This window comes from Chiloscyllium plagiosum, unplaced genomic scaffold (genome assembly GCF_037043375.1).
Source record: "Chiloscyllium plagiosum isolate Xiang-an unplaced genomic scaffold, Cpla_swu_hap1 HiC_scaffold_2, whole genome shotgun sequence".
NCBI classification, from domain to species: Eukaryota; Metazoa; Chordata; class Chondrichthyes; order Orectolobiformes; family Hemiscylliidae; genus Chiloscyllium; species Chiloscyllium plagiosum.
The window spans coordinates 36724238-36740102 of NW_028270140.1; the positions used below are offsets into that span (position 1 = coordinate 36724238).

The 15865-nt window shown below is 42.5% G+C and overlaps 1 protein-coding gene across 6 annotated transcripts in view; it reads right to left on the reverse strand.

The window, feature by feature from the left end:
* The window catches only part of inip (ints3 and nabp interacting protein), a 39113-nt gene that overhangs the window by 19887 nt on the left and 3361 nt on the right, over nucleotides 1-15865 (reverse strand). For all 6 annotated transcript variants that reach the window (XM_043715800.2, XM_043715817.2, XM_043715809.2 and 3 more), the window contains exon 2: nucleotides 15057-15101. In XM_043715800.2, the coding sequence (XP_043571735.1) occupies nucleotides 15057-15094 (38 nt within the window). In that variant the 5' untranslated portion in view covers nucleotides 15095-15101. The remainder of the gene's footprint in view (nucleotides 1-15056; nucleotides 15102-15865) is intronic.

Here is a 15865-nt window from a genome sequence, read left to right on the forward strand (position 1 = left end):
TATCACCTGGCAAATGGGACTAGATTGGGTTGGGATATCAGATTGGCATGGACAAGTTGAATCAAAGGGTCCATTTCCGTGCTGTACATCTCTATGACTCAGCCTCTCACTCAGAATATTATTCTATCCTATTTATAGGAACTATTCTTCCAATATTGACCCATCCTTCATCTTTATAAAGTCCAATAAGGTCCACTTCAGGTGATTCTTCCCACCCTTTGGTCTTGGCACAAACATCCATTGGGAATGTGGTCAAGCGATCACAGCCCCAAAATTGGATATTCTAAACTGACCCAGAGCCAGAGAAATCAGGCCTGACAGAAAATTGGCCAAACTAAACTAAATGGGAGCAAAGTTAAAAATCACACAACACCAGGTTATAGTCCAACAGGTTTAATCGGAAGCACACTAGCTTTCGGAGCGACGCTCCTTCATCAGATGATAGTGGAAGACTCGATCGTAACACAGAATTTATAGCAAAAATTTGCAGTGTGATGTAACTGAAATTATACATTGAAAAATTGATTGTCTGTTAAGCCTTTCATCTGTTAGAATACAGTGATAGTTTCACTTCTTTCACGTGTAAATCATAAAACCTTTTTTTTAAAGTTGCATTCTCGGGTTAGCTGTTAACAATGGTGATTAGCTGTTAACAATGTGCGATTTTTAACTTTGTACACCCCAGTCCAACACCAGCATCTCCAAATCATAAATGGGAGCAGTTGACCTAGTGGCATTATCTCTCGACTGTTAATTCAGAGGGCCAGGTAATGTCCTGGGGAACTGGGTTTGTGCCCTGACATGACAGATGAAGAATATAAATTTTAAGAAATCTGGTATTAAGAGTCTAATGATGAATCCATTGTCAATTGTTGGAAAACATCCTTCTCATTCACAAATCTCCTTTAGTCAGCAATACCCTCATCCTGCAAATGAGTAAGAAAAACAGCTGCCGTCGGTAACAGAGAACAGTGGTAGCCCAGGTTGAAGAGGTCATAAAGGTTCGGGGAAACCAGTTACAACTAGCCAAGGTTGTGTATTGGAAGCATATCAGTCAGACTTTCTAGCACCTTGACTTCTAGCCAGTGCCCGAGGACATGCAATTATACCATAGTAACAATGAAAGGTGTCAGTGTGACCTCATTTGATGCTTTGAACAACCCACTGGCCAAAGGTCACAGTGCAGAGTGAGGGAAGTTTTAAAAAAAAATCACACCAGGAAGTCACCCACTCAGTGAAGACTCATTGCGGAAGACTATGCGGCAACCTAAGATGACTCAGGAGAAGATCCATCTTGACCTAAGAGACCCACTTTCGTGGAAGAAAGCCAGCCCTACGTCAGACGGGAAGGAGATTCCAACATCCCAGCTCAAACATCTGGATCATTACGAGTAATATCCTTTCTCAGATGGATTGAACGCGATAGAGTGTAAATATTGTGGGAATTTGGGAACTGCTCATATGGCATTTTTAATAAGGAATATTTTCGATTAGATTCTCTACAGTATGGTAACAGGCCCTTCGGCCCAACAAATCCAGACCAACCCTCCGAAGAGTAACCCACCCAGACCCATTTCTCTCTGACTAATGCATCTAACACTGCGGGCAATTTAGCAAGGCTAATTTACCAGACCTGCACATCTTTGGACTGTGGGAGGAAACCGGAGTACCCAGAGGAAACCCATGCAGACACGAGGAGAATGTGCAAACTCCACACAGACAGTCACCCAAGAATGGAATCAAACCTGGGTCCCTGGTGCTGTGAGGCAACAGTGCTAACCACTGAGCCACCATGCCACCCCTTTTATTTTGTTAATAAAATCAATTGAACTACAATTCAAATTGTGTCCCTTTGTCCACCTTTGTTCAGAAGAAGTAAGGATATCTGTTCTTCGTGTCAATGGATCAGTGGAAATAAGGTGATAACATTTGTTCACTTGTGGAATGTGTGGCAGTACTTCCTTTTGACCCCGAAGACAGGAAGCTGTGCCTATTTTACAGTTGGATGTTGAATAACTAAATTTCTGGTTTATATTGAAGACTCTTAACAAACGCATACCCAATAGGAAAAGAACTTGTAATTTAATAAGCTGAGTGGAACATGCACGTAACAGAACAATCGTGATACATTTTCATGTATACCACACTAAGCAGATTTGAACTTATGAAGCTCAGCTCCCTAATCTTGACTTTTCTGGAATGTGAATGTCTCATTACCCTTACAAGCTAGAAAAACACAAAGGCTGAAACTGAGATAGTAAGTTGACAGATGTTCATTCGCGAGAGAGGGAGTGACAGGACGGAAGCTGATGGAATGGTTAACTCTTTGTGGTCTGATTTGAATGTATACTTGCTCGTCATGGATTGAATGTTTGTGTGTTGTTGACTGGAGCTCGAGATCCGGGAATGTTACAAATTTGATTTGCATTTTGGGAATCTAAGATGATTTTTTTAAAAAACAGCCATGTTGTAAAACAATAGTACTGGGCATGTTAGCTGAGCGAGGTTACCTTATAACCTTTGCCACATAGTTTAGACTTATCTCTCGTTATGATGTACTGTTAAAAGGGAAGCTCTGGCTTGATCAGGGTGTCCAACTTTCATGTGCATGTAACTTAATTAGTCAAGTGTGCTCAGACTGGTCAATTAGTTTCTATTCCTCTCCAAACTTTTGCCATTTTATTGCTGCTTATCTGATCAAGGACATGTGGTTTTTTTGTAATCTCAGTACCAATTTCTGCATAAAGACAGCTTGTTTGCAGCAATAAGGGGAGTAGCCTGAGAGAGCTCTTAGGGGTAAGAGCTGATGCCGCTATTCTGCTAATGGTTTTAAAACCTTAGCTCAAGCCTGGCTTGTAGGTATCTATGTTAAAGTCTAACATGGATGCCATTGGTAATAAAATAAAGTTATTAACTTAAACTAAACTGTAAGAGTTTTATATTCCAGACTATCACAGAGTACAATCTCTGGGACGAACCAAGAGAGGCTTACAGGTCAAGTCCATTAGGGATTCCCAGAGCTGCCTTGAGTAGGTACTTTAACGACAGCCCAAAAAGGTTGTGGACGAGCTGACTGAGAAATACAAAAACCTACCGCCTGCACTCAGAGTTATGCACCAGCAAGACAAAGAAAACAGTTCATGCTATGGGCGATGTAAAATGCCATCGTGAGATTGAAAAATTCAAGTCGCAACTTTCCGTGCAAAGGGGAATGATGTGGTCATTTGAGACAACAGAATCAAATGGAGACAACTATAATCGGATAGACTGAGAGGAAATGGAAGAAACGCCAAAAGTGGTGAAGATTGGGGACCCCCACCTCCCTTTCTGGAGGCAGTAGATCCTTCAGCATCCTGAGGATCCCATACTGCCTTGACGAATCCACTGACCACAACCTGTTAGGATGGCCACAACAATAACTCAATTACTTACACAACCCTGTTTACAGAGCCGCGATTGGTAGACAGTAAAAAAAACCATACAATTGACCATAAGAGAAAGGAAAGGAATTTGGCCATTCAGCTCACCCAGTCTACTCTGCCATTTGATCACAGCTTTCCCTCTATAACCCTTGATCATCTTACTAATCAAGAACCTATCTCTGTCTTAAGTACAATCAATGACTTGGCCTCCACTTCTCCAGCAATGAGTTCCACACAATATCTGACTGATCAAATTCCTTCTCACCTCGGTTCCAAAGAGTCGTCCCTTAAATCTGAGGCTGTGCCCTTGGGTCCTCGTCTCTCCTACTAGTGTAGATATTTTCTCCATGTCCACTCTCAGTATTCTGTTAAGTTTCAATGAGATCTCCCCTCATCATCTGAACTCCATTTGAGTACAGATCCAGAGTTGTCAACCAATCCTCTTATGACAAGCCCTTCAACCCTGGAATCATTCTTGGAAACCTTTTCTGGACCCTCCCCAATGCCAATACATTGTTCCTTAGATATGGGACTGCTCAACAATATTCCAAATGTGGACTGACTAGACCCTGGTACAGCCTCAGTAACACACCTCTGCTCTTGTATTCAACCCCCCCCCCCTTGAAATGAATGCTAACATTTCAGTTGCCTTAACTGCCAAATGAACCTGCACATTAACCTCAAGAGAATCCTGCACTAGGACTCCCAAATCCCCTTGAGCTTCAGATTTCAAAAGCCATTCCTCATTTAGAAAATGGTCTACAACTCTATTCTTCATCCCAACATGCATGACCTCACACTTTCCCACTGTATTTCATCTGTCACTTCTTGGTCTATTCTCCTATCCTGTCCAAGTTCTACTGGATCTCCTCCAATTCCTCAGCACTACCTGTCCCTCCACCGGTCTTTGTGCTTTCTGCAAACATTGCAACAATGCCCTCAGTTCCTTCACCCAGATCATTAATGCATAACATATATAATTGCGATCTCAACACTGAACCCTATAGAACTCCACTAGTCACAGACTGCCATCCTGAAAAAGACCCCTTGATCCCACACTCTGCATTCTGTCAGACAGCCAATCCTCTATCCATGCCAGCACCTTGCCACTAACACAGGGGCTCTTATTTAGCAGCCGCCTGTGAGGCATCTTGTCACATGCCTTCTGGAATTCCAAATAGATCATTTCCACTGACTGTCCTTTAACTTGCTCATTACTTCCTTAAAAGAATTCGAACAGATTTGTCAGACATTACCTCCACTTGACGAAGCTATGCTGACTCGACCTATTTTAACCATGCACTTCCAAGTACACATCCTTAAAAATGGACTCTAAAATCTTAAGAACAACCAAGGTTAGGTTAATCAGCGTATAGTTGTCTTCTGTCTCTCTACGTCCTTAAACAGGAATGTTGCATTAGTCACTTCCCAGTGCTCTGGCACCCTCCCTGACTCCAGAGACTATTGGAAAATCACCGTCAATGCCTCTACAATCTTCTCAGCTATCTTCTTCAGAACTCTAGGGTGCAGTCCATCCAGTCCGGGTGATTTACCCACCTACAGAACTTTCATCTTCCCCAACACCTTGTCCTCAGTGGTGGCCACTACACTCACCTCTGCCCCAACTCTCAAAATTCTGGTATGCTGTTAATGATTTTCACTATGAAAACTGATGCAAAGTGACTATTCAGTTCCTCTGCCATTTCTTTGTTTCCCATTACTACTTCTCCAGCCTCTTTTTCCAGTCGTCCAATGTCCACTCCTGCCGCTCTCTTACCTTTTAGATACCTTTACCCAAGAATAATACCATTACATATTATTAAGGCATCTGCCTCTCAAACTGCAGGGTGATTTACATCATAATATGGTCACTGCCCCCGTGATTCCTTCACTTAAACTCCTGAACCATATCTGCCTCTTTACACGTCAAATCCAGAATTGCCCGTCCCCCGGTGGGGAATAACCCATCTTGTGGACATTCCATAAACTCCTTTCCTCGAGATCCACGACCAAGCTGATTTTCCCAGTCCACCTGCACATTGAGGTTCCCCCACAACTATTCATCATGTGGAGGTGCTGGTGTTGGGCAAAGTTAAAAATTCCACACCAGGTTATAGTCCAACATATTTATTTGCAAGTACAAGCTTTCAATAGTGTGGCTCCTTTGTCAAGTAGCTACCTAACAAAGCAGCAATGCTCCGATAGCTTATACTACCATATATATGTGTTGGACTATAATTTGGTGTTGTGGGATTTCTAAGTTTGCCCACAATTATTGTAATAGTGCCTTTCTTAGCTCTTGAATTATTTTCTACTGCTAGAAGGCCTGTACATAACTTCCATCAGGGTCTTCTAACTTTGCAGTTCCTCAACTCTTTAACTGATTCTATGCCTTGGTGCCTCAATAACACTTCTTGCTATCAATTTAATTTCTTATTAACAAGGCAAACCCAACCCACTGCCTATCCTTTTGACAGGATGCATATCCTTGGGTATTTAGTTCCCAGCCTTGATCCCCTGCAACCATGTCCCTGTGATACCCACATATCTGCCGGTTTCAACCTGCACGACAAGGTCATTTACCTTGTTTTGTATACTGCATGCATTTCAGTACAACATCCTCAGTCCTGTGTTGACTTCGTCCCTTCACAGTGTCTGAAGTGAGATTCCTGACTCAGAGCTGTTCTCGATAGCACCACCAAAGGCTTCTCCACAGGCCCAACAATGTCAAGGAGGTAAAATTAACATCAACGTGCCCAGATCCTGCAATTCATTCTGCCTCATCCAGTTAGAATGTGGGAGGACGGGAGCCACAGGCCATGAAAACAGCAATCCTAATTGCTGTAGGAGCCAGTAGGGGAAACCCAATGGAGTGATTAAATAAGTGTAGACAGTGAAAAGAACAGCACCCACTGCACTTGCCAGGTACCTGTGGACACAGTTTGCAGAAACCTTCAGTAATCTAGATCGGACTGTGCTGACACCGCAAAACAGGGCAAACTGGACCCAAACACTGGTCTTGCACTGAGGCAGCAAGGAAAGCTTGTCAAAATTTTGATTGCACATACAAAATAGTGGGTGATCAGGCGGATGGCTTGGGTTTGGGTGAAAGAGATTCATGGGTCAGAGCAGCCCAAATTAGGCAAAACACACCCAGGTAAAATTCTAAACCCCAGAACTCTATGGAAAAATGAAGGGCTGACCAAAACAAGGGGAGTTATTATCGCAGCCATCCACCTTCACATGCCCATCCCACAGTCAGACAGAGAGAGAGAAAGAGAGAGAGAGATCAGCTGCAGGGAGATCAGAGGCAGCAGCTGCCACTGCAAGGGAAATGCTACAATTGTGTTGCACAGGTCACTGCACAAGACACTGCAGGTTACCCAGGCACTTAGCATGCTACAGGAGTCAGGCTCAAGAACCTGGACTGGGATTGCAAGCATACAAATTTTCCAGCCAGGAACATTCCTGATTCCCACGTATTCAGATCCCTACTGGTGGTGGACGAGGCCAATTTTTCCTGTCTCGAATTTTGCTAGATACAGGAAATACTGGTTGGTACCACATGAATCAGTGAAAGGACTATGGAGCCAAAAGCAGCAGCCAATTCCACATGCTTCCGGGGAAACAGGAGAAGGGGGTGGGGTGCGGTGGGGGCTGACTCTAACTTGAGTCTTGATCCATACCCCACAGAGTCATTGATTCAGACCCAATCCAAATTCCTGATCTCGACCCAGAACCAACCCCAGTTACTGATCCATACCAAGATCCTACTATCCCTCCTGAGGCCTCAACCACAGCTGGCATTACCAATTCTGCCAGTAGAGAAGGGACTTGGCACCCAGAGCACTGAAGTGAAAGGGATGCTTCGAGACAGTCCGCCCAAGAAGATGGAGACAATCCCTTTGTGAAGGCAGTCATTCTGACGCTCTCACTGAGACTCAAGTTTCGACCAGCCAGAGCTCTCCCAGCTAAGCTGGTGACACAATTCACACCTCCACCTCTTTCCCTCAATCCATTACATCCTAACCATCATGCTCCACCAGGAGATCATTGTTCACCTTGGTCGTACAGGGCTACAGCACCATAAAGTATTATAGAGAGCCATCATCACCATTTTTGTCTTTTGGGTCATCTTCATCCTTTGGTCATTTCTTATCATCTCATTTTCGACTTATTCAAATCAAAGACCATTTTTTATTTCATCGTTTATATCAGACGGTGCCACTGCAACCATCAGTTTCCGACCTCTCGTTTTTGATAAACAGATGTTAAGCCTGAAGTGAGGTCCGACACACAGAATTGACTGACAAAAAGGGAATTGACAGAATTTGATAAATGCTAATTTTGGCAGAGTGTGGGCCACGACGGAGTTAGAAGAATCTTCATAGGTGAAGGGTACCAGCTGGATTGTCAGGACGTGACTTTGGGAAGCACTAATGGGGCAAGAGTACACATGTCCCGGCTATATATGGTTTGCCCCACTACAGGCAAGCCAAGGTGAGGATTGTATTTGTGGGTTCATCCAAATAAATCCATAACATTTGGGTGCAGCAATTAGTGGGTCGTGCACAAGACACACGGAAGCTCCGATTATTGCTACCCAAGTACAGACACCACAAGTGACCAGTGATGTTTTTCCGCAAACGGATATACAGAAATAGGAGGTTTGGCTAATGGGCCAGACAAAGGGCTGGAAATTGGACAGTGATGCACTGAGAACATCTTTGGGTGGGGGGGAATGCACTCTAAATGGTTCTAAAACACACAGGAAAAACCCTGTACGAAAACATACACCATGAATTGGCACTGGTGGGTATTTGATACATCTGGAACCCAGCTGCCAAAGTGGTTCCCTTCCCAACTTCAGAAATTACACTTGTTTTTGACCCGTTAGCTATTAGGACCAAGAACAGGGATTAACACAAAGGGGACCAATCGACAGGGCACAGTAAAAGAAATAAATTGAAAGATTTGGCAACAGCTTATGAAGCAGCAGTGTCCACAGACAATATCCTCAATTTGGCCAATTTGGATAATAAGGTCAAACTTTTAAACCAGCAAGTTAAACATACCTTGGATAAAATTAATCTGAACAGTTGGCAAGATGATGAGGGGGGGGAAAATAAAAGAAAATAAGAGATCAACGCCTGGTATCAGGGATAGAAGGATACACCAGGTCCATAAATGAGATCACACAAGGAAAGATAGATGATGACAGTAGACAGCAGAATATGACCCTGTGTAGCATCTATCCCAATGGATAATTGAACAGTTCAGGGAGATGCTTGAGCTGGCGAAACAAGGACAAGTCCCATCTTGGAACAGAGATGAGCAGATTGAACACTTGTTCCATGGGAAGAGACACCCCAATATTTCAAATTGTCAATTATGGTAACACCCCTGAAACATCCACTACTCTCCTGTTCCTTGGATGCTGCCTACCCTGCTGTGCTTTTCCAGCGCCACCATTTTCGACTCTGACTCTCTAGCACCTGCAGTCCTCACTTTCTCCTAATGATGGCAACTAACCAAGCTCTAGTTTAACAATAATTGTAAGGGGACCCCAGGAGAGGTCATAGGCAAGGGACTGGAAATCTGAATGTAACACTCAATCAAAATGGGTTATAAGTTTTAGAGGTGGAAAATGTCAACATTATTCGACCGGGTGTATGGTTAGAATACAATGACATCCTTTCCTATGCTGTTAAGAAAGAGGGAAGGCTCTGGACAAATGTCAGTCGACAAAAGTAGTATTTGCAAGCTCCTACTCCACATATTCAAATGAACACGCCTTCTGTGTTTTTCGGACATGTTCTACATTGTACTGCAGCATTTCAAAGCCTGACCACAGACATCATCAGGGTAGCATATGGGGGAAGGGAGAAGTCTACCTCAGATCTTTGATAAGACACTATCAGTATGGGACCTTCAAATGTAACATCCAATGTAACAACCACTCTTAGTATTAGGCTACACATATCAGACAGGGTAGGCCTAATTGAGCTCACAGATGTCCATAGGAACAGTGAGACCTTGGTCAATGTCAGTGATGAACTCAGACAAACTTTAGGGGATTATTGGGAGAAATACAACATTGGCAATGAACTCCTACAGGAAAAATTACAGCAGGTCATCACAGAATTTCTAGAGTGTGGAAGCAGGTAATTTGGCCCATCAAGTCAACACTGACCCCTTTGAAGAGCATTCCACCCAATTTGATACCCAATCCTATTCCTGTAACTCTGCATTCCTCACAGGTAATCCACCTCGCCTGCATATTCCTGGACACTATGGGCAATTCACCATGACCAATCCACCTAACCTGTACATCTTTGGATTGTAAATGAATCCAGAGGAAACCCACACAGACAAGAAGAACATGCAAACTCTGCAGTACCTTTTTAGCTTCTTTAAGTTTTGTGCATGTTAAATTATCCTATAGAAATGTCAAACTAAAGAATCACAGAATTATTACAGCACAGGAGGGGGCCATTGGCCTGCACTAGTTCTTCCATCAAGTATCATAATCTCCATTTTCTTCAGTGCCCCACCTCCCCGAAACCCTTGCAGAACGTTTCTGTACAAATAATTGTTCAAAGCACACTTGAATGCTCAATTGGACATGCCCCAACCAATCTTCCCAGTTGTGCATTCCACACTTAACTATTCAGAGTGAAAACGATGTTTCTACCTGTATTCATTGAGTGGGGGAAAAAAGTTTTTTCTTCTGGAGGATTGGAGGCTGATGGGTGACCTTATAGAGGTTTATAAAATCATGAGGAGTATGAATAGGGTGAATAGCTAAGGTCTCTTCCCCAGCATAGGAGAGTCCAAAACTAGAGGGCATAGGTTTAAGGGGAGTGGGGGAAAAGATTTAAGAGGGACCTGAGGGGCTACATTTTCAGGCAAATGGTGATGGGTGTATGGAACGAACTGCCAGAGGAGGTGGGTTCAATTACAACATTTAAAGGCAGCTGGCTGGTTATACAAATAGGAAGCGTTTAGAGGGGTAGGGGCTAAATGCTGGCAAATGGGACGAGCTCAGTTTCGCATAAACCACATCATCCGACGACATTTCCACCACTTCCAAACGGACCCTACCACCAGGGATATATTTCCCTCCCCACCCATTTCCGCAAAGACCGTTCCCTCCGTGACTACCTGGTCAGGTCCACGCCCCCCAACAGCCCACCCTCCCCTGCCACCGCAGGAATTGCAAAACCTGCACCCACACCTCCTCCCTCACCTCCACCCAAGGCCCCAAAGGAGCCTTCCACATCCAAAGTTTTACCTGCACATCCACCAATATCATTTATTGTATCCGTTGCTCCTGATGCAGTCTCCTCTACATTGGGGAGAGTGGATACCTCCTAGCAGAACGCTTTAGGGAACATCTCCGGGACCACACCAAACAACCCCAACGCCCCATGGCCCAACATTTCAACTCCCCCTCCCATTCTGCCGAGGACATGCAGGTCCTGGGCCTCCTCCACCACCGCTCCCTCACCACCCAACGCCTAGAGGAAGAACGCCTCATCTTTCACCTCGGAACACTTCAACCCCATGGCATCAATGTGGATTTAACCAGTTTCCTCATTTCCCCTTCCCCCACCTCACCCCAGCTCCAACCTTCCAGCTCAACATCGCCCTCATGACCTGTCCTACCTGCCTTTCTACCTATCCCCTCCACCCTCCTCTCTGACCTATCACCTTCATCCCCACCGCCATTCAACTATTGTGCTCAATGCTACTTTCTCCCCACCCCCCTCATTCATCTCTCCACTCTGCAGACACCCTGCCTCTATTCCTGTTGAAGGGCTTTTGCCCGAAACATCGATTTTCCTGCTCCTCGGATGCTGCCTGACCTGCTGTGCTTTTCCAGCACCGCTCTAATCCAGCATCTGGTTTCCAGCATCTTCAGTCCTTGTTTTTAACCTCGATCAGTTTAGTATATCTGGTCAGCATGGACGAGCTAGACCGAAGGGTCTGTTGCCATACTGTATAAATCCATGTCCACACAGACAGTTGCCCGAAGGTGGAAGTGAACCCAGGTTCCTGGCGCTGTGAGGCAGCAGTGAGCCACTGTGCCACCTCCAGATACAACTGACAAACACACATAAATCTTCTGCTACTGTTATTCAGTGGATGCAGCAAATTTGAAAGGGTATCAGAGAAATCAAAGTGATTAATTAGTTGGACTGGGAGTCAAATGTGCAGGTACATCTCCTAGCACACCTAGTTGTGTTGTTCATCCTGTTTACTTTGATCTACCTCACTGCCCTCACTCAAATTTGTCCACTGGAAGAAGGAACTTGTCTACAAACAAACTATGAGCGCTTGGGAGTAAGAAACCTGCTTTCACATTCTAGGGACTCTATGATGAAAGGACTACATTAATTATTGTATGGCACGGGTTTTCTCTATCAAGTGTTGCTAATCACCAAGGAGGCTTGAAAGGCAAGCCAGTGTATGTAAATAGTATATAAATTAAGAATCAACTGCTAAGTTATTTGTATATAGTACTCTTAAGTCTATTGATCTGCGCAAGGAAGATAGTTAGCGCATAGGGTATTGTCTACATACAATGGGAAACAACAGTTACATAGGGAGTTAAGGTGTCTGTGACTTTATTAAGTGCCTGCATGTGTGGTCTGAGCCTGTGATCCCATTCTTCCCAGACACAAAGAAAATGGTTTCATAACTAAATGTGCCAAGATGGCAAATTTCTAATCCAGCTCACTGATTAAATTGAAGGCTGGGTAGTTCACACAAGGGGCAACTCAGAAGGCAGGACACCCTCAAAGATTTTCTACTTGTCTATTACCACATATCTTCAGGACAGCATCAGTTGTGTTTGGTACAGAGAGTGGAATGAAAAAAAATCTTTCCAATCAATTAATACAAATGCCTTTTTAAAATGTGTAGCTACTTTTATTTTCTTTTGAGTGCTGGAAGGGAAGAGGAGTTTAATGAGACTGATGAAATTGACTTGTCCTTGCTTCTTGCGGTAACCATGGTAACCCACCTGTCAGATCTTTTTGGTAGAGTCTCCAATTGCTCCAATCTGAGGGCAATTGGAACCAAAGATGGGGAAGCAAGGAAGTGGCCTTGAAAAACCACCAGGCTGTCCTTACCTCAATGCCACCCCTTTTCCTTTGTGGTGCAGTGGTAGTGTCCCTACCTTTTAGCCAGGAGGTTCCAGTTTAAAATCTGTAATAACATTTCTGACCAGATTATTTACAATGAAAGCTCTCTACAACACAGGGCAAACAGACATTGTTGAATTAAATGTGTTTCAGTCAACTGTTGACACTTTATATTTGTTTATTGCTTAAGGTTAATGCTAATCAGTGATAACGGCTCAAAATTGTCACGATATTGGTATTACCATAAACACAATACAGTCCATAGGTTTTTAAAAAGTAAAGTTAATTTTATCACGAACACTAATAATGTGTTTTTTTTACACAAAAATTACTCCAACCTTAATAAATTCCTGTCACTGAACAAGAAGAAAGAAAACAGCTTTATATAAACACTAACACTGAATTGAAGACCAATTTGTTCAACTGCTTATCACAAAAAGAGAATCTCATTAGCCTAAATACATCTTCATATTTCCCACTAAGTGCGAGAGAAGAACATCACCACTTACTGAAAATTCTGGTATACAATATGAACACACATGAAAGCCTATTATTCCTCTGCAATGCACAGCAATACAGATCTCCATCTAGCTTCCAGCACAATAAAGGAAGAAACAAAAGAATATATTTTTATAGCACTCTTCATGCTTTCAGGCACTCAAAAGATTAACCAATGAAGTTCTTTTGAAGCAATTACTATTTGCAATGCATAGAAATGCAGTTAGCGAACATGAGTACAAAGGAAACCTAATCCAAATCCAGACAAGAACAGAGGTGACAAAACCTGCCAGCCTTACAATCTGTATGTACTTTGAAAGACTACAGCTTGGACTACATTTCAATACTGGCTAATCGTTAGACAAGTTACCTTGTAAAGCTTTAAACTTTATACTGTAAGCAACTTGTGAATTCCAGTAACTTTATGATTCATTGTATGTTTACTAAAACGTGTTTGCCATATGTAGCAAGGCAATTCATTTTGCGCAAAACGACACACAATAATGTGACTGTAATAAGATGTTGAGGTGAAGGTGGGTGATAGTGAACAAGTTTAGTAGAATCATGAAAGGGACAGAGGCAAAATAATCCAAGGAAAAACAGAATTTCCTTGGACTAGGCGTACTTTTGTTCTTAAAAAACATAAAATCTTCACTTCGAAGAAAGGACTTGCAACATTTAAAATAATATGAAACAAAAAGAAATGTTGAATAGTACAGACAGGAAGAAGCCATTCAATATGTATCAATTATGGAGTCATACAGCATGGAAACAGACCCTATGGTCCAACAAGTCCATGCTGACCACGTTCCCAAAGCAAACTAGTCTCATATGCCCACATTTGACCCATATCCCTCTAAATTTTTCCTGTTCACATAATCATCCAAATGTCTTTAAAATGTTCTAACTGTATTACCATTTCCTCTAGCAGCTCATTCCACACACGAACCAGTATAAAAAAGCTGCTCCTCACGTCCTTTTTAAATCTTTCTCCTCTCACCTTAAAAATATGCCCCTGGTTTTGAAATCCCCCACCCTGGGAAAAAGACCCTTGTATTCACCTGATCGACTCACAGATATGTACAGCACGGAAACAGACCCTTTGGTTCAATTAGTCCATGCCTCTCATGATTTTATAAATCTTACTACGATCACCCCTAATCTCCTATGGTCCAGTGAATAAAAGGTCCAGCCTATCTTTAGAACTCAAACCTTCCATTCCCGGCAACATCCTGGTAAATATTTTATGACGCCTCTTCAAAAGATATAATTGTGTATTTTCTTTTGAAAGTAATCTGGTCAGTCTCACTTATTGGCTTTGTCCACCTTTGCCATCACTTTAAATCTGTTTCTTTTGACGATCAACCCTGGAAACAGGCGATTTTTTTATTTATTCTATCTAAACCCTTCAATATGTTAAAGCATCTCAATCAAATAGTCCCTTACCCTTCTCTGTTAGGAGAACAATCAGGCAGAATCACACTTCTTGTGTTTTATATAGATATAGCAGTACTCATAGCTTTTTTACTCTATAATAGGGTTGACCTATGATGAGAGGCTGAATAAGCTCTCTGGATTTGACAAAAATGAGTAGTGATCTCACTGAAACATTCAAGGTTATGAAGGGGCTTGACACCCAGACATTATTTCCACTGGCTGTGGAATCTAGAACAAGGGGGTCCAGTTTCAGGATAGTTTGATCATTTAGGAATGAGACGAGAAGAATTTTTTTCACTCGGAGGATTGTGAAACTTTGGAATTTTCTACTTTAGAGAGTTTTAAACTTGCAATTATTGGATATATTTAAAACCAAAGAGTCTTAAGGAATATGGGGAACAGGTGAGAAAGTGGAGCTGAAGCTCAGGATTAGCAATGATCATGATCGACAGACCACAGTCCACTCTTATTCCGACATCACAGTCTTATGCGCTAACCTTTTAAAACTTTAAGACATTTGTTTTGACAAAAAGTAAGCCCCATCTCTTACCTGGTGCTGGAGGGTTTGTTGTCATTTCTGTTGAACATCCAAACTCTATACAAAAAAGGAGAAAAAAAAAGTGTTAACTAATTACCAAAAACAAATATTTGAAATGGAGTGCCAACTGAGAGGAAAGAAATGTGGAATCAACTGCAATGTACTCCTTTCCTGCTCAAAATCAACCACAGATGACACTGAATGCACAGGTCATGCAGAAAATTTCCTAAAACGTGCAGATTTGGTGGATTAGCGATGGAAAATGCAGGGTCACAGGGACAGGGTTGGAGGGTGGGATGCTTTCCAAAGGGTTAGTATATACTTGATGGGCCAAATGGCCTGCTTCCACAATGTAAGGATTCTGTGCTTCTACGAATTTAAGTTGTGGCAGTAAATCAATACAGCTGCATTGTCCCATTTTTACCTCTGTAGTTATAACATTGCTTTCAAAGATTTAACAACCAAGCAATAAACCGTCTAGCAGAAAATGAAAGGAAACTTCAGCACTGGTACTTCAGAGTAAGTTTTGGGCCCTCTTGTGGCGCAGACGTAGTGTACCTATTAAGTTTGAAAATCTGCAAACAAACTTGAAAACAAAGAGTACTGTTTTTTCAAAGCCATCACTTGTTTATAACCAACCTGAAGCTTAGATGCAACTAACAATCCCATGGACATTAAAGAAAAGTGTACATTTATATACTGCCTTTCATGAGCTCGGACATCACAAACCAGTTTAATGCTGTGGGATTGTATGTTATGCAGTTGCTCATTTCAGTATGGAAAGTTCTTAAAAACAGCAAGAGAAAATTCAAAAAAAAGTA